This window comes from Chrysemys picta, chromosome 4 (genome assembly GCF_011386835.1).
Source record: "Chrysemys picta bellii isolate R12L10 chromosome 4, ASM1138683v2, whole genome shotgun sequence".
In the NCBI taxonomy this organism is placed as follows: Eukaryota; Metazoa; Chordata; order Testudines; family Emydidae; genus Chrysemys; species Chrysemys picta.
In genome coordinates this window covers 133,312,986-133,332,922 of record NC_088794.1, presented here as the reverse complement: position 1 = coordinate 133,332,922, position 19,937 = coordinate 133,312,986, and the positions used below count along the sequence as shown (strand labels likewise).

General features: G+C 42.6%; 1 protein-coding gene across 5 annotated transcripts in view; it reads right to left on the bottom strand.

Annotated features, from left to right (window-relative positions):
• PPP2R5C (protein phosphatase 2 regulatory subunit B'gamma) overlaps positions 1–19,937 on the bottom strand; it is a 178,263-nt gene that overhangs the window by 11,120 nt on the left and 147,206 nt on the right. For all 5 annotated transcript variants that reach the window (XR_010600755.1, XR_010600756.1, XM_065593603.1 and 2 more), the window contains 5 exons: positions 17,628–17,798; positions 9,149–9,276; positions 6,693–6,794; positions 3,140–3,212; positions 386–502 (listed from right to left, as the gene is read on the bottom strand). Coding sequence is in view for 3 of the 5 variants with exons in the window: in XM_065593603.1 (XP_065449675.1) it covers positions 386–502; positions 3,140–3,212; positions 6,693–6,794; positions 9,149–9,276; positions 17,628–17,798 (591 nt within the window). In the remaining 2 variants the exon portion in view is untranslated. The remainder of the gene's footprint in view (positions 1–385; positions 503–3,139; positions 3,213–6,692; positions 6,795–9,148; positions 9,277–17,627; positions 17,799–19,937) is intronic.

The window sequence follows — 19,937 nt, the reverse complement described above, 5'->3', positions numbered from 1 at the left end:
AAAAGTTGAGGTATACAGAAAAGAACTTGACACACCCTAGCCATCCTTATACTCATTGTCCGCACTATGACATGAACAGAAATAGCAATGTTTTTGTAGAAGAAATCACAAAACATACAGTAGAAAGCAGGCATTACAGTTAGCATTTTTATTTCTGGCTACTATTGTATTTTTTGTTTTAAAGTAGCATCTTTGACAACATTGATTAGTGTACGATACCATGGTTAAAATATTATGAAAATACTACTGAAGATGATTTCTAGGGTTAATGGGTACTGCTGTTTTTAGAAAAGGTAACTGCTCTCTTTAGTTTGACTGGTTACTATTTACAGATTTGTAAATTAAGTTTGTAGAGAACAAGTTTAATTTTTTCATATGGTTTTACCTGACACGCCTCCTCTTTCACTGTCTTTTTCAGCATCTGTAAATCTTCAATTAAAGGCCCATCTGTTTCCATTGCAACAGGACTGTTCAGCACACTGGTGTCACTATATGTTGGGTACTAATAAAATGCAAATTGTTAAAATAGAATCATTGTTAGCAATGATAACTGGCTATTAAGAGTAAATCAGAGCATTTCATTGACAAGACTTAATTTTAGACTAGCTTCTGTATAATTTATTTTAATGCATCAAGAATTAAATTAATTATGCTCCCAGAACTGAAGTATGATGGAAAAATAAAAACTGAGTCTCCATTACTTTGGTTCTGGCAGAAATACAATATTTAAATATACAATTAAAGTAAAAGGAGCAAAATTATACCAGGAACATGTATGACTCTGAGTTTTAAAGATGGAAGAATAAAATTCTAAATTGCCAATGCTCAATCTCTATTCTGCTAAATATTTAATATAAATTGTATTAGAGACACTATCAAACGTTTTCTGATCGATATAACAGAAATATGTACTGGTTTTGGTTGCAGGAGCAAGTTTGTATTTGTAAAGACAAAACCCAGTAGTCAAAAAGACCACGTTTTCCTATAATATGGTTTCACAATACAATGAAAAGTGTAAGTACTTCTCTTTTAGAAATATAAAATAGGAACATACAGTACCTTTGCTGAATAAAAAAGACCTGTCAAATTAAACTTTACAGAACCTAAACTAACAAAGAGCACTAGTTTGCAGAGATCCTGACAATTACAATTTTTATCTTCGATCTAATGATCTATTAGTACTGTTAAGACCAACAAAGAAAAAATTGCTGTGTGTCACATACATATAGACCATTTTAAAACCCATTAAGATTTTTCCACAATTATTTTAGTAACTGAATGTAATGGTAACTTAATAGACGTATCTGATTTCACACACAATACAAAGCAGAAAAATGAAGAAAATTAAGTACAAAAAGTTAATTATTTTAAGTCACTATAATTCAAATACCTTACACTTTTTTATTTTTACATAAGGTGCAGAATTAGAAATACCTTTCAACAATAAGTATAAATTAAAAAATTAGGAATATAAAAACAAATACTAGAAGGCAGATAACTAGATATAAATTCTGAAAGAAATTTTGGTCATCTGTCAAAAAAAGCACGAAGAGCATGCACAGATATGCTGTATATAGATTCTTCATGTGGCTGAGGGCTTAAGTGTCAAAATTAATTTGTGTTTTTAAATTTAACTTGCTGGTTATATTAATTTTGTCATTCAAACAAACTATGTAAAGTATTGTATACATAGGTTATGCTAATCAGTTTTAAAAAACGTACATAGTTACACAGAATGATTTTTGAACAATAGAAAAAGGTTCACATTTGTACAATTACATTATTTTACTATATCAGTCTGAATAAGTCACAGTAGTTTTTTAGCAAGGCACAACTGTTTATCATTTGTGAGAATAAGTATGAACATATTTTGAACAAGCATGCACTCTTCATTCAACACTTTTGTAACAGTGCCTTTTTAGTAAGGTTAAAATTACTGGCAAAGATTAATCAAATTTGTCTAATGGCACTAATCAAAAAGTAGACTCAAAAATGTAACTGTTTATCTAAACAGAGTACGTTTGTTGCACAAAGTTTTAAATTTCTCTGCTTTCACATACATGGTTCTTTATAAAGTTACAATGCACTTAAGCTCTCACTCAGCTGACCTACTGATAAACTGTCCAATTTTAATTACTAAATATGTTCTATGACCACTTTAGAAAGGATTTCCCCGGAACCCCCCAGAAAAGTCAATGAGAGAAAATATTTCTAAAATGTCTTTTGGTTAGAAAAAGATAGCTGCATTCTTTATTATTCATTAAACTGATACCAAGATCACAACAGTGCAGCCATTGGATCGCCCCAACAGTTGTACTCAGAGAGGAACCTTTTGGGTTGATAAGAACTTTATAGGTAAAGGTTTCCTTTTTTGCCAATAGCAAACCTTGACATGATTGAACTCCAGAAATTTGACACTTAAAGGAACAAATAGCAGCACAGGAACACCAAAAGCAATAGAACAAGAATAAATCAGAATAGCTTGTTCACTCTAAAATGTTTTTGTTCTTTCAGAAAAACTTGCCCTTGTAGCTGGCTATAGAAACTACATCTGCTTAAGAACAAGGTGGTTTTCCTTTTAGCTAGGAGCTGGTTTTGATGTGCATGTTCACCCACAAACAGTCCATTACACAATCCAGACGCCAGGTGGATACAACAGACAGGGACATGCACCATTGCTTTAATTCACTGGGCACGGCAGAGTAAAACAATCTGACAGGTCACAAGTCCCAGCTAGACCTAAGTTCTACTTTTAGTAGAAAACACTCCAATTCCCAACATCCCTCTTCTAATTTAGGCTTTTGTTTACATTGAGGTTTTTCAAGATAAACCAATATTATAATCGCTGTTTATGCAATTCTGAACAATCACTTTTCAGATCACAATTCTATAGATATGTCTTATAAAGGAAGAAAGGAAAAGGTACTTCAGACCAGTCTTGTCTGAAACCCTTGTTTGCAAAATAAGTACTTGCACAAGAGAAAGGTTACAAATTTTAAAAGCATTTTTATTGCAGATTTTTCATATACAATATTAGTGAAACGGTTTTATTTCCAGGATCAGTCATATCTGTTACCCTACTGATATTTAACAAAACCCTAGAATTTTTAACATGAATATGTTAATCTTTTCTAAATACCTGGGGATTTGATTTGGCTAGATTTTCTATTTTAACCCATGCTTCTTCTCTTTCCTTCGATTTTAGCTTCTCTCTGCAAAAAGAAAATTTAAAAACAGAGGTTACAGAAACTTGGTGAATTTATAAGTCACAACTCACATACTATCCTTTAACAGAATAGTGACTAATTGGTTATTTCATCTGTTTAGATGCATCTTCTACCAATTTTTGATCGACAGTTTGCCCATATACATATCTAAACCATACCACACCGCTAGTTGTGATTTCAGGGCAACATTAAAACAAAAGAGTGACAATCGTCTCAAGAAAATAAGGACACTTCATTACAATAAGCTGACTGGCATTCTCACCTTGTGCACAATATGTTGCTAAAAAATACATGATTACAGCAAAAAAAATCTTCTGCATTTAGACTGGTGTATAGTCTGAAATGCTTTTGGATTCTACCTTTATAATTAACAATAAAGGACATTGTTTATTTCCACTGTTCTGACTGCAGTTTATTTAAATTTAAGTAAAATAATGACATCGATAAAAAACTATTTTGAAATTGAATAATGCTTCAATTCAATTGAAGCATTATTCAATTGAATTGAATTGAATAATTGGGGAGGGATAGCTCAGTGGTTTGAGCATTGGCCTGCTAAACCCAGGGTTGTGAGTTCAATCCTTGAGGGGGCCACTTAGGGATCTGGGGCAAAATCAGTACTTGGTCCTGCTAGTGAAGGCAGGGGGCTGGACTCAATGACTTTTCAAGGTCCCTTCCAGTTCTAGGAGATAGGATATCTCCATTAATTAATTTATTCATTAATGGTGAAATACTTGAGGAAAACAAATCAAGGGAAAGGGTCTAGTTATTGTCTAAATTTGTTTGAGAGATGTACATTCAAAGGTGATTTGCAAAGTGTGTGGGGAGGGGAATGAGCTTGTGCCCCTATGGCTTCCTTGTGGAGTAAAAAAAGGCCAAAATGACCATTGAAAAGAAAGGGAAATTTTTTTTTCAGCTTCTCTTCCACCTCAGAAAAATTAGGATTAAGCCTTATTCCTCTTTTTAGCTGACTAACTCCTTGGCCAGAGAACTGATGTGAAATCCTGGCTCTACTGAAGTCAATGGCAACACTTCAATTGACTTTAGTGGGGCCAGGGTTTCAACACGCAGTGGGAGCTCTCTCAGCATTCAGATGGTAAAGTAGGCGTTCTAAATATTTAAGAGTGTGTCCTCTCACATGGTTGTGTTAAATCAACACCTCCCTCCTCAAATGAATTTTAATTCATGAGCAAAAAAATCACTCCTTCAGTTGCTCAGGATTCAGTTTCTTGTCTGGACTCTGCTGCACTCAAGGAAAAAAAAAGAATCAAGACTTTATTTTCTAATATAAAAAATAAGTAGAATTGTTTTTACTAGAAAAATAGTACACCAAAAACTCAGTCCTATTTATCTTTTTTGCTTCTTTCTATGATGTATACATTTTTTTCATCCTTTTGCCAAAATACTTTTAAAATTTGTCTCATACTACATATTCTAGCTCACTTTCACTTAAATTTACAGGAATAACCTATATACCAGCATAAGTACCTATACCCTAGTATAACTTGAGGCCACACTAGTTCGGGGTGGAGGGGAGGGATTGCATTGATTTCAAACAAATATAGTTAAAGCAGAACAAAACTATGTGTTGCTAAGCCCTTAAGGACTGCTACAGGAAGAAATCATGATATTTCACTTTGAAACTAAAAACATGATTCTAACCAAGATCTGCTCAAACCCCCAAATAGTCCTATGCTGAAACAGAACCACCAATAGTTTTAATTTCTTTAGTTCCTTTAATCAGGATCTGAAACACTTTACAAGCAATTATTTATGCCTCAAACCACCCCTGTGAACCTGCTTAGACTTATACCTATGGGGAAGAAGCAGCACAGAGAAATTATGTGACTCAAAGACCATACAAGTCAGTTGCACATTTGGGAATTGTCATAACTAGAAAGGGAAGGGTACAACCCTCCTATATACAATACTATAAAATCCCTCCTGGCCAGAGGCACCAAAATCCTTTTACCTATAAAGGGTTAAGAAGCTCATGTAACCTGGCAGACACCTGACCCAAAAGGACCAATAAGGGGACAAGATACTTTCAAATCTTGGGGGTGGGGGAGGCTTTTGTTTTTGTGCTCTTTGTTTTGGTGGATGTTCGCTCTTGGGACTAAGAGGGACCGGACATCAACCCATGTTCTCCAAATCTTTCTGAACAAGTCTCTCATATTTCAATTTGTAAGTAATAGCCAGGCAAGACGTATTAATCTCTCTTTGTTTTCTCAACTTGTGACTGTTCCTTTGCTAGAGGGTTTATCTCTGTTTGCTGTAACTTTGAACCCAAGGCTAGAGGGGGTTCCTCTGGGCTCTTTAAATCTGATTACCCTGTAAAGTTATTTTCCATCCTGATTTTACAGAGAGGTTTTACCTTTTCTTTTTAATAAATCCTTCTTTTAAGAACCTGACTGATTTTTCCATTGTCCAAAGACCCAGGGGTTGGGTCTTTGATCACTTTGTAACCAATTGGTTAGGATATTATTCTCAAGCCTTCCCAGGAAAAGGGGTGTAGGGGTTTGGGGGGATTATTCTCAGCCTGCCTGGGAAAGGTGGGGTAGGGACTTGGGAGATATCTGGGGAAAGGCAGAGCTCCAAGTGGCTCTCTCTAAATGTTTGTTTAACTCGCTTGGTGGTGGCAGCATACCTTTTAACCTAAGCGGGTAGAAATAAGCTTAGGGGGTCTTTCATGCGGGTCCCCACATCTGTATACTATAGTTCAGAGTGGGGAGGGAACCCTGACAGGAATAAAAACCAGAAAAGTTCAAGCTTCCAATCCCCATCTCTGTTCTGACCGTACTATACTTCTTTCCTATTTATCAACAATTTATTAAATAAGTTCCCAGTACTGCTCAGTCTATCAAATAAAGGAATCTCTTGCTTTTTCCTTTTAAATTTGTACCTAGGTTAAAGATGAAATTAAGCAAAATTAAATAGTTCACTTTACAGATGGTTGTGAGGAATATGCTACAACATAGCATTAATACAAACATATCGCATTCATCATTGCATTTATGACAAAATACAATAATGCCCTGTACATACATGCACACACACTACAAAACAATGCTGGAGGATTCTGAAAAGTATTGGGGTGGGGATGTGGGGGACATATGGCAAATAATGCATTTAAAATAAAAGCAGGATGTAAATTAATCATCATTCTCTTCTGTTGGACTTTGAGACTGGTGGTGTCACAACAATGATTTTGCAGAAAGATGGCTGCCAGCAGCAGTATTAGGTTTGAACTATTATTTTAAACACTTCATTTTAGAATACATTTCACAGTTCATGCATGCTGAGAAGCAAAAGAATCTCACCATGTGAATTTTCAGATTTTTGTGCTGAATAAAACGGGCACAACTTTTTTTTTTTTTAAAGCGAGAGTAACTTTTCAAAGTAAACAATGAAAATTCTCTGAACACGTTATTGTAGAATAAGCTGAAATGTTAATATGAAACTTACTTCAGTTTTTCTGCTTTAAATTGTTGTGTGCAGTCGTCAAACAGTTTTTGGTTCATCTCCATGAAGAGTTTCAGAGCATTGTATATCAAGCCATGTATTGTCCTAGAAGTAAAACTTCGGGTTGAAACTCACAGTACTTTAAATTTTGCTCTGCTCAACAGTAGCCAATAATTTACGAGACTAGAAAATTACATTATTTTGGAATACATAAAGACAAAACTAGTTAATGGAAGTTTCTTTTTAGCTACAGTATGGCTAATACAAATTCTAAATCATTAAATGTTCTTCATATACAGTTTACTTACTCTACAGCAGTATTTGCCACTTGTTAATGAAAAATGTTCTTCGGAAGTTCTAATTCTCCTTTATATAATATTGCTTTAGAAATTTAAAAGTTGATATAACTAATCAAAATAGAATTATTAGAAAAAATTAAAACTAATATAGACCTCAGCAGGTGATACATTTATACTGTCAACTGACTGAAATTCTGTAAATATTTCTATACTGATATAGAGGAGTCTGCATAATGTAAAATTTATTCTGAAAGCATAATCATAGCTATACACATATGGTAGAAATATATAAAATACTGAATCACAATAATAATAGGGGTCTTTAAAGCTAGTATTAAACTACTCCTAGGGGAATTCTGCACCACTGTGCAATGCAGAATTTCGCAGAATTCCCTGTTCTGCCTCCGCAGAATTGGGGCTGCAGAGCTGCTGGCTGTCACTAGGGGCTGCTGGACTCTGCAGAGCCCAGCTTGCAGTGAGCGGTGCGCCCAGCCTGGCTGGCTAGAGGCTTCATGCTCTACTTGATCCTCATTCTCCAGGCAAAGGGTAAGGAAGGGGAGGGCTGCACGCACCACACAACGTCCCCTGGCAGGACAGTAAAGAAGCAGGGGGGAGTAAAGGCTCTAGGGGTGCTGGTGGCTGAGCTCTGGTGGGAGGGGGGTGCTGGTGTCTGGGCCGGGGGGTGCCCTGCAGCTGGGTTCTGGCGGGCGGGGGGGGGGGGGGAGAAACAGGTATTTTTAAATAAATTACCAAAAATAATTGAAACTGGAGTGATTATATTGTGTTATTTTGACAAATAAAATATGCAGAATTTTAAAATGCAGAATTCCCTCGGGAGTATATAAGCAAACAGATTAGAAACAGCATGAAAAACAACAACAAATCTTCACCTGCATTATATAGCGCACACTGCCAGGGAAGTAAAAGTTTACTCTACAGAAGTAATCTATTATAAATTACTGATCACCAGATCAGAAAAGAAATCAGTTACATCGTTAATTTGCATTATTCATGTTGGTTGCACAGTGAGCATGGGGGTGTACTGGATTTCACGACTTCACTCAGGCTCAGGACAGAATGAATGGATGGCCATAAAAAGTGAGAAAAACAACTGAAAGTAACCTATATTTACTATTCACCACACAAATCTTTTTTTAGGATTACAGTTTTTCTTTTAAAAGTAATCCAGATAATATTTTTAAAATCAATATATCAATGGATTACCTGTATCCGGTTATTGCACACACCTCCCTCAGTATACACTGAAGTTAGTGGGAGATTCATCAGGCATTACTGTAGGCCAACCAATCAGTAGTCCTCACTCCACAGCAATGAGCTATGGAACAACCACACCACCCGCTCTTGCACACTAGCTCAAACAAAACTGTTTTGCAGCTGGAGTAGCTGCAGGATGGAGCTGACTAGGAGTACTTTCATGCTTGAGTATTACACTATTGTGTGGATGGAAAGGGAAAAACAAAGGCGATATGTAGACAGAGAAAGAAAACAGGAGACAAAATGCTGAGAAAAGGAAGAAGAAAAAAGAAAGAATAAGATGATTTTAATATGGATATAGTCAAATGATTATCAATGGAAAAATATGGGTCAACAAAGTTTAGACGTCAACCATCAAAATTTGTCTTTAGTAACCACTAAACTACTATGCAATACACATTTAAGTTACGCTCTATAAATAATCCAAAATAAAATATGGTGTAGGAGAAAAGCTGCACTAAAACATATTTTTACAGGAAAGAGTCCACCCTCTCAAATGCATTTCCTGGACCCTTTGATAGGTGTTCTGACATTTGCCCTCACTCATCTCCTTTCATATTGTTAAGGTCTTGGTAGAAATATTGTGAATACGCATGATGCATCTGAAGAAGTGGGCTGTAGCCCACAAAAGCTTATGCTCAAATAAATTTGTTAGTCTCTACGGTGCCACAAGTACTCCTGTTCTTTTTGCGGATACAGACTAACACGGCTGCTACTCTGAAACCATGATTATACTGTAGCTACAACAGGTAATTCACAAACACAAGGCATTTTAACCCTAATTGTTTGAAACTAAAGTTCAGTACTGTTAGATAAGTAACATTAACATTTAGAAAGTCCTTTAAACATATTAACCAATATATTATTTGTACAAGAGTCTCTTACTTGTTCCAATGTGTCTTTGAATTTCGGTACAATGATGGAAACATGATGGGCAAAATCTTTGCTGCATTGTCACTGATTAAACTCATAATGTACTCATTATTCCAGTAGTATAGTGCTCGTTCTGCCACCTGAAAGACATGAAGGTAAGCACACTACTTTATCCATCTTCCAGTTAGCATTTTCATACCATAAAGTTTGCTAAACAGAACTGAAATTAGGAAATAAAATGGCTTGGAGAGAATTGATGATACCAAATATTAAGTACCAAAATATTTTAAAATTACCATCAAGAAATTCAAAGTTATGGTTTACTTTTTAATCTGGGTCAGAACTGTGTATTTTACAAACATATGGCTACAAATCATTCTTAAGAAACATGTGTCCTGTGCCCTCCATTTTATCTATGATGCAGCACATTCACAATTTAAATAGAATCCCTTGTGATCTGTTGGGGTCATGTAGGCAGTGACACTCTCCTTGCATTTAAAAAAAGGTTCTCAGTCAAGAAAGTCGGTGCCAATTTGGTACTTCTACAGTAGCACTGCAGCACAGCTAAAAAACTTAAGAACTGCTGTGATCCAAGGATCTCTTGATGCCAACTTGCAGAAGGCACAGAGGTACATAGGAATACAAGGATCCCATGTGTTCACTAAAGAATATCATGTACGGTCTCTAATGAAAGCTTGTGTCATACTAGTAATCAATCATTGTGAAATGTGTACACAGAACACACATGAAGAGTTATGTATATATTCTAAAAATAATGTTCTCTAAGAGTTAAGACAGGTCACTCAAGAACAGTGTATCTGGAGACAAACTTTACAGGCAGGGAGTGGGAGACACTTGTCTCCGTGGTGGATCACTATGTATTGTATGTCATATGGTAGAAATGTATTAGCATTCTAAGTCAAATGTTAACGAAGAGCTGGCAGAGATTTGAGAAGGAAATTAACAGAAGGAAATAAACAGCAGGTAAACATCAAAGATATGTTCTTATGTATTTGGGGGAGCAGAGAGGCACCCTGGAATCCTTCACCAAGGAAGGAAACTGACAGTGGGATTTGCTTAATGAAAAAGGGTTCTCAGCCACGCTTGGCTGAAAATGCTGGGAAGAACTTTGGTTGAGATAAATTTCTCTAGTCAGAAGAAAAAACGGTTGCTAATCTTTCTGTAACTGCTGTTCTTCAAGATGTGTTGCTCATGTCCATTCCACGTTAGTTGTGCACATGTCATGTGCACAGTTGCCAGAGATTTCTCTCTCGGTGGTATCCATAGGGCAGGCTCTAGCGCCCTCTGGTGCAGCACATTCATGCGCTATTATAAGGGGCAAGGCCGGCCCCGCACCCTCTCAATTCCTTCTTGCCAGAGAACTCTGATAGAGTGGCAGGAGGCTGGGTCGTGGAATAGACATCTCAAAAAACAACAGTTACGGAAAGGTTAGTTACTGGTCTTTTCTTCTTCAAGTGCTTGCTCATGTCCATTCCATGTTAGGTGACTCAAGTGGTAACCAAGGAGGTGGGCTCAGAGTACATGGACATGCGGATTGCAGCACTGCTCTTCTGAACTTGGCATTGTCTCTAGCCTGCTGTGGGATGGCGTAGTGGGAAGAGAAGGTATGCAATGACGACCATGTCACAGCCCTGCAGATGTCTCAGATTGGGACCTGGGCCAGAAATGCCACTGATGAAGCTTGAGCTCTGGTCGAATGGGTGGTCAAGATGGCAGGAGGTGGTATGCCCGCCTGCTCGTAGCATGTATGAATAAAGGAGGTAATCCAGGATGAGATTCTCTGGGCTGAAACCGGTAGGCCATTCATACTGTCCGCTATTGCCAAGAAGAGCTGTGTGAATTTACTGAATGGCTTGCTCCTCTCAATGTAGAAGGCAAGGACACTTCTAGCGCCGCTCCCTGCATTCCTCTGTGGTTTCGGGAAGAAAACTGGCAGGAAAATAGCCTGGTTACTATGAAGCTGCAAGACCACCTTTGGAAGGAGCTGGGTGGGGGCGCAGTTGAACCTTGTTCTTAAATAACATTGCATACAGTGTTTCTGAGATAAGGGCCCTAATTTCTGAGACCCTCCTGGCTGAGGTAATTGCTACAAGGAAGGCAACCTTCCAGAGATACGACAGAGGGCATGATGCTAGCAGCTCGAAAGGAGGGCCAGTGAGTCTGGATAGGACCAGGTTAAGACCCACAGTAGAATCGATTCACAAATTTGATGGTAAAGTCTCTCTACCTCTTTAAGGAAGTGAATGGACATCTCATGCGAGAAGACCGACCTACCGTCCACCGAAGTGTGGAAGACTGAAATTGCCACTAGATGTACCTTGATAGATGTGAGTGCCAGACCCTGTTGCTTAAGATGGAGCAAGTATTCTAGCACAGCTGGAGGGATGACTGAGTTGGCGAGAGACCTCGTTGAGAAGACCACACCAAGAAACGCTTCCATTTGGCTAGGTAAGTAGTTCTAGTGGACAGTACCTAGCAAGATCAAGCGAACTTGCTCTGAACAGGCCTATTCCTCCGGGTTCAACCATGGAGCATCCACGTGGTCAGGTGAAGGGCCCTCAGGTTTGGGTGGAGTAAACCGCCGTGGTCTTGTGAGATCAGATCGAGGTGGGGTGGGAGCAACAGTGGCGGTGCTACTGACAGGTCCAGCAGCATGCTGAACCAATGTTGTCGCAGCCACACAGGAGCTATAAGGACAACCCTTGCCTTTTCTTGCTTGACTTTCAGAAGGACCTTGTGTACTAGAAGTGGAGGAAACACATAGAATAGGACCTCTGTCCATAGAAGTAGGAAGGCATCTGAGAACCTGGGCTGTGATTAGTTATGAGAAAAACTGCTGACATTTTTTGTTCTGCCTGGTTGCAAACAGGTCTACCTGGGGAGACCTCCACCTCTGGAAGATGGATCTCGTCACCTCTGGGTGAAGGGACCATTCATGATAACAGGAAAAAGACCTGCTGACGTGATCTGCGAGGGTATTCCAGGCTCCTGGAAGATGGCAAGACTTGAGGTGAATTGAGTATTTCATACAGAAGTCCCACAGATCAATGGCCTCCTTGCACAGGTAAAGAATCATGCTCCTCCCTCTCTGTTGATGTAAAACATGGCTGCCATATTGTCCATAAGCACTCGCACAACTTTGTCCGTGATCTGGGAAAGGAACACTTGGCAAGCGAAGCGGACCTCTCTGAGCTCTCTGACATTTATACGTAAGGAGAGCTCTTCCAGGAACCACAGGCCCTGAGTCGAGCTTCCCAACCTAGATCGGATGCATCTGAAATGAAAGATACTGAAGGCTAGGGGGAGGGGTTTGTAAGAAGGAAAGGCCTGCAGCCACCGATCGAGGATCCTTCACCAGTCAAGGGAGACGAGGACTGGGGCGGGAACTGTAAGCACCGGGCCAACCAAGCATGCAGGGGTCTGAGGTGTGGCCTTGTGTGCCGTACCATGTAAGTGCACACAGCCATGTGTCCCAAAAGTTTGAGGGAAAATGGGGCTGTCGTTATGGGGTGGGCCTTAACCTTGGACATCAGAACCGATATTGTCTGGAATCGAGCTTCTGGAAGGAAGGCTCTGGCCTGGGTCGAGTCTAGTACTGCTTTGATAAACTCTATTCTCTGGATGGGAATGAGAGTCGACTTTTGCTGGTTTAACAGCAGGCCCAGTGCACTGAAGGTGGCTTGGACCAGGCTGATGCTGTTCTTCAGTTGAGCCTCTGAACGGCAGTTGATCACCCAGTTGTCGGGGTACAGGTTAACTCTGGCACCTTGCCTTCTGAAGAAGGCCACTACCACCACCATTCTGTGAAAACCTGAGAGGCTGCTGACAGACCACAGGGGAGGACAGTGAATTGGTAATCGGTTTGGTTTACGATAAATCTGAGGAACCTTCTGCGGCCTTGGAAGATGGAAATAGGCATATTTCAAGTTGAGAGCAGCATACCATTCAAGTTGGATCCAATGAGGGAATAATGGAGGCCAGGGAGACCATGCAGAACTTCAGTTTCTTGAGATAACTGTTGCGGCAATGCAGGTCCAGGATGGGTTGAAGACCCCCTTTGGCCTTCAGGATTAGGAAATATTAGGAGTAAAACCCCTTCCCTCTCAAGTTCTGATGCACCTTTTCCACAGCCCCTACTTGCAGGAGGGATTGGACCTCTTGTGCTAGAGGTTGCTTGTGAGAAGGGTCCCTAAAGAGGGATGGGGATGGGGGGTGGTGGAAGAAAACTGAAGGGTGTAATCTTCCTCCACTGTACTCAGCATGCAGTGGCCTCAGGTGATGAGGGATCATGCCAGGCTGAAGTGGTAAAGTCGGTCTGAAAACAAAAGGGGGGCAGAATCCGATGTGGGAACTGATATAATGCTCTCAGGCGTGCCTTCAAAAGTTCTGTTTGGGGCCTCTTGGATATCTGTGTGACCCTGGTAGGAGGTTGAGGTAGAGTGGGCAGTTGTCTATGCTTGTAACTCCTGCGCCGTTTCTTGAACAGGTCCTGTAAAGGCAGTGGAGCCAAGAATTGGGCCAGTTGCTGGGGCTAAGGACTGAGGCCAGGAGCATCACCTCATGACCACTGAGCAAGTCATTGTTCTGGCTTTGTGCCAGCTGCACCTAGAGCTGCTTGGAGTGAGGCCCTGGCTATGGTTTTCCCTTTCTCTCTCAGGGTGGAAAACTCTTGCCTGGAGTCCTGAGGCAGTGAATCTTTAAACTTTGCCGTAGAGTCCCAAATATTGTAATCATACCTCCCCAGAAAGGCTTGTTGGTTGGAAATATGAAGCTGTAACCCACCCGTTGAATAAATTTTTCTACCAAATAGGTCTAGTTTCTCTAAGTCCTCTTCCTTGGGGGGGGGGGGGGTAGGGAGAGGGAGGAGTAGCACCTTGCCTGTCCCTCTCATTGGCCACTGTGACCACAATGGACCCAGGAAGAGGGTGAGAGTACAAGCATTCGTACCCCTTGGCAGGCACACAGTACTTCTTCTCTGCCCTCTTTGAAGTGGGAGGGAAAGAAGATGGTGTCTGCCATAAATACCTGACAAGACCCATATCAGCCTTGTTGAGGGGTAGGGCAACCTTTGATGGGGCCTTTTTAGAAGCTCCTGGTGGACTCTAAAGTCATCCTGTGGCACCGCGCCACTTGGTCCCGAGATGACTTCAACTGGGGAGGAGGAGGAAGAGGCCTGAACCTCTTCTTCTTTGGCCCCGATTATGCCCCCCTGCCCTAAGTCTTTCATGTCAGTACTGGGCTTGGAACCAGCATCTGGATCAGGTGCCAGATGTGTGGTGGAGGAGCCCTCCTCTCAGACACTACCAAGTAGGAACGGCTGGACGGTGGTCCTGGTACCAGGGGAAAGCCCCACATTTGCCCGAATGGCCACTAGACCTGTGTAAACCACTGTCCTCTGGGCCAGGTCCCTGTGGGGGAGCACGCACCAAGATCTGGCGGGATGTAGGATGGGTGGGGGCAGCAGCTCTTAGGCTGAGCGTAGGGTTTCACCTCCAACTCAGAGTCCTTCTGAGGAGGCCAATGGAGTGGGGGAGGGGCGATACCCCGTCACTTCTGCCAGTTGGTGACGAGAGTCCAGGGATCAATGCCAGATCAGGGAAGTCCTCATCAATGACATGAGGGCCGATTTGGCTCTGGTCGGTACCGAAGGCCCTGGAGCTGGGTATGAGCTCCGGGCCCCATGCTCCATTCTGCTTCACACACTCGTTGGGAGCCAGTGGTTGACCCATCGGGATTGGCAGTACTGGGAGTGTCAATAGGTCCCTTCCTGCCACAGCAAAGGCCTCTGGAGTGGAAGGCACCGCTATCCCGCTAGTGCCACAATGACTTCCAGGTGTCAGCGGGTGGTCCCGCACTGGACTCAAAAGCACCCGTGACATGAGCAAGCGCTCGAAGAACTGGTTAGTTAAATTTAATCTTCAGAAAGAGTGTTATAATTTGGTTTTACCTGTAACCATTTGTCTCCAATATGCTCACTCTATCACTTGAATCTCTGTTCTTTGATGATAAACTCATTCTTGTTTTCACTAAAGATATATCCAAGTGCTGTACGTCAAGTACGGTAATCCTGAGTTGAATTTTACAAGCTGGGACATACTATTCCTGTGAGTACATTAGATCTAAAAGCTTTATGAATGTTTGGTGGCTCATGAGCTGACCACTCCAGAGGGACACTTGGAGGACTTGGGGGTTGGTGTTTGTCTATTGCTAACCTCTACAAAAAAAAGCAAGGCCTGAAACTACTAGGGCCATTCATTTTGTAAATACTCGCGGGGCCAAGGAGAGGCCAAAGTGTAGCACCGCGAATTGGAAGTGACGCTGGCCCACCATAAAACCAAGGAATTTTCTGTGTCCTTGGAAGATGGAAATATGAAAGTAAGCGACTTTCAAGTCGAGAGCAGCGTACCAGTCTCCCGGATCCAGGGAGTGGATGACGGAGGCCAGAGAAGCCATGTGAAACTTCAACTTCTTGAGATATTTGTTGAGTCGCCGCAAGTCCAGAATGGGTCTTAGGCCCACTTTTGCCTTTGGGATTAGGAAATAGGAGTAGAATCCTTTCCCCTTCATTTCCCGAGGGATCTCCTCCACTGCCCCCAGCTGCAGGAGGTTGTCTACCTCCTTAATGAGGAGTTTAACATGAGAAGCATCCCTAAAGAGGGAAGGGGTTAGGGGTGGTGGTGGCCAAGAATTGGAGGGTGTATCCCACCGATACAATTTCTAGCACCCAGCGATCCGAGGTAACCTGTGACCAGGCTGAACGGTAGGGACGAAGACAGTTGAGGAAAGGATGAGGCGGATCTGGGAAGTTGACTGGGGCATCGCTCTCGAGCACACCCTCAAAATGCATGCTTCTGGCCCCCATGATGTTTCACTGGGCCAGGTTGTGCAGGTGAACAGGAGGAGGAAGGGTGGCGACGACTAAAACTCGTGTCCTTATTCCTTCTCCTTGCAGACCCCTGTCGAGACTGTCAAGGCCTTAGTGGCGGGGGCATCTGGATCTGTTTAGTCACCAACTGAGGCGTATGCTACCCCAGTAAGCCCGAGTGTCCTTCAATCTGTGGGGCTCACATCCATCTGTTCTGCAAAGAGTACAATCCCATCAAATGGTAAATCATGGACAGGCCTGCGGACTGAAGTCAGGAACAGCGCCTCATGGCCATCGCTGAGGCGACCACTCTGGCTGCTGAATTGGCCACATCCCATGCCATTTGGAGGGAACACCAAGCTGCAATAGTACCCTCCTCAACAAGAGCCCCGAATTTTTGGGCCGCATCCTGGGGCATGGAGTCCTTAAACTCATGGAGGGAGTCCCATAAGTTGAAGTTATATCTCCCCAAAAGAGCCTGGTGGTTTGCGACTCTGAACTGGAGACTGGCCGTGGAATAAATTTTCCTTCCGAAAATGTCCAGTCTCTTGGCCTCCTTATTTTGGGTGGTGGAATAGATTGCCTTGCTTGTCTGCCTTGTTGGCCGCAGAAACTACCAATGACCTTGGGGGCAGGTGAGCGTATAAGTATTCGAACCCCTTGGCTGGGACGAAATACTTCTTTTCAATCCTCTTGGAGGTGGGTGTAATTGGGGACAGGGTTTGCCAGAGGGCTTTGGCGATCTTTAGAATCCCTTCGTGCACGTGCGGGGGTAGATGCAGCGAGCACAATAAACAAAGTGTCTGATTGCTCCGCCATCTCTTCCACCTCTAGGCCTAAGTTAGTGGCCACCCTTTGGAGCAGGGCTTGGTGCTCCTTAAAATTGTCCAGTGGGCTAATGCGAGAGGGCCCCACCATAGCCTCATCTGTAGAGGAGGATAATGATAGGACCACTGAGGTAGGGCCCGGGGCATCATTCCCCGGGATAAAAGGGGGTCTTGGGGTGGGCACCTGCCCTTCCGCCCCAGCATCTGCTTGCACTTTGCGCACTAAGCCCAGTGCCATCGGTGCCACCTGATGCTTGTTTGACGTGGTGACCGACGATTGGTGCAAAGGGGGCATCGGCATAACCAGCATGCCCCAGGCATTCCAGTAAGGCCATTGTGCTGGCCACTGGCCCTGTTGCCAGGACGGCATCACAGAGGTGGACGCAGCCTCAGAAGCTCAGTCGCGATGGTGCTGTCTCGGTGAGAGGCTGAACTCCCCTGCCACAACACCCCCAAGAGCCTAGACCATGATGTGGGTGGAAAGCTGAAGATCCTCAGCTTATGGTCATGAACAGGTACCTCTACTGCCCTGACAGAGAGGCAAGGGGCAGGAAGTTGGGTGCAACAACCACTAAGTCGCTTGGCCCTCTGAGCTCCCTATCACGGGCTCACTAAAGTTAGGCATCCAACTATGTGCTATTTTTTCAGCATTTTTAACATACTAAAATCAGTTATTTTAAAGAAGTTTAGTACATATATATCTAAAACAACCAATTCACTAACAATGTAAAAATCCCAAACTGAAGATCTGGTTTTATGAGTTCCTTGAAGTACAGACCTGGAAGTGTGGACTGGACACACATTTGGCTAGCTGTCTGAAAAGAGGCTCCATAACCTTTACAAATTCAGATGGTTCAATGACATCTAAAATTTCCTCTAGTTCATTTAAAAACATGACTTCTTTTGGACTGTGAGTCTTTGGCCAGTATTTGAGCAGTGCCATCACCACCTGTAAAAAGAAAATTTGCAGGAAAAAATTAATGCACAATTTTCATAGCAACATTTTAAATATTTGACTTCCATTTTTGCAGGAATTGTCATTGTAAACAAGTACTTTTGTTACTGTATTAATGAAGTATAAGAAGTCTGGTTATTTACCTTATACAGTAACTGGAGTTCTTTGAGATGTTTGATCCCTATGTATATTCCACTCAAGATGCGCATGCGTGCCAGGTGCCTGAGACCAGAAGTTTTTTTGCTAGCAGTGTCTGTTTGTCCACAGCTACACCCTTGTCCTCCTCATGCTCCAAACTGAGGATTTAACGGGCCTCTCTACTTCCTTCGCTACTGCAAATAAGCTTAGGATAACAATCCAAATCAGAGGGGAGGGACAGGAGGGACCGCACACCTTGAAGAACTCCAGTTACTGTACAAACACTTTCTTCTTTGTGTGATGGTCTTTATATGTATTCCACTTGAGGTGACTCACAAGAAAGGTGTGAAGACCCTGCTGTACTACAGATTGGAACTGCTCTGCTATGAAGGACACATCTGCTGTAGAAGCTTGTACCAGGGTATGCACTGAGCCCCACATGGCCACTCTACAGATCTCCATAAGAGGAACATCTCGAAGTGCAGTGGAACCCAGGGCAGAGGGAGGGACTAAGTTCCCCTACAGCCTTACCAGAAAGACTAGAGGGAAGACCCCCAACACAAGGGGACAGAAGGACCATCAGGTCTGGACCAGGGTTGCCGACTTGGTGTGAGGTCTTGGGACTACTTGGTAAAAACTCTGGCTTACCCTGAAACGAGTGAGACTGAAGGTGACCCAGCCTGAGAACTGAGTCACATGGCAAAAGAGGAAGTTACTTGCATGTAAATGGAGGTTCTTTGAGATGGGTGGAACCTATCTATATACCACAGTGGCTTATGTACACGCACCATGCGCCCAGAGTCAGAGAATTTCAAAGTAGTGTCTGGTCCATGCATGTGCCCTGGCTTGCCTCATGCCGCCGACCAAGGAAATAAAGGGAGAGGCAGACCGACCGACCACCACTTCAGTTCCTTCTCCAGTTCGAATCAGACAAGATTCAAAGCAGAGGGCAAGGAGCGCGGGTAGTGGAATACAAATAGGGACCACACATCTTGAAGAACCTCCAGTTACAAGTAAGTAACCTCCTCTTCTTCTTTGAGTAATGGCCCTATTGTATTCCACTGTGGGTGACTGACAAGCAGTACATAAGTAGGAGGAAGGCTCAAGGATGAGGACAGCAGGGCTGAACAGAGAACTGTCAATCCAAAGGAGGCATCAGCAGCTGAGTCCTGTACTGGGACTTGCAAACATGTGGATGGAGCTCCACATGGCTCCCGGAGGGGTATGTCCTGAAGAGACACTACATTTGTTGCTTAAGCTCTAGTGGAATGAGCTCGTATCTCTGTAGGGGGAGGGCGGTTCAAGAGCTGACAGAGTAGAATGCAACCAGATATCCATTTGGAAATTCCCTCGGTGAAGATGGCATGCCCCCTGATTCTCTCTGCTAGAGTGACAAACAGTCTCTGGGACTTCCTGACTGGTTTTGATCTCTGCAGGTAAAAGGCCAAGGCTCGTCAAACATCAAGAGAGTGGAGTCTACATTTTTCTGCAGATGCGTGCAATATGGGGAAGAATAAAGGTTAGTGAATAAATTGGTTAAGGTGAAATTCCAAAACCACTTTAGGGATAAATTTGGGGCATAGGTGTAAAGAAACGATCTTTGTGGAACAGAGTGTTTGGAGGGGCTGCCATCACTGCTCTGAGTTCACTAACCCTCCTCGCTAATGTGATGGCTACAAGGAAGGCAACCTTCATGGAGAGGAGAAACATGGGGCAAGTAGCTAAAGGGGAGCCTGGTCAGTACCAAAAGAACAAGATTCATGTCCCCTTGGGGCACAATCTTTTGAGGAGTGGGAAAGTTCTTATCAGGCCTTTCCAGAGTCAACTGGCTAGCGAGTGTGTGAAAATAGAGTAGCCTTCAGTAGTGGATGGAATGCACTGATCGCCTCTAAGCAGACTTGCAAGGAGCTGAGGGAGAGTCCTGATGTCTTCAAAAGATAGGATCTAGTCTAGAATGAGTGGAATATCCATAGCTTCTGGTAGAATGCCTCTTTG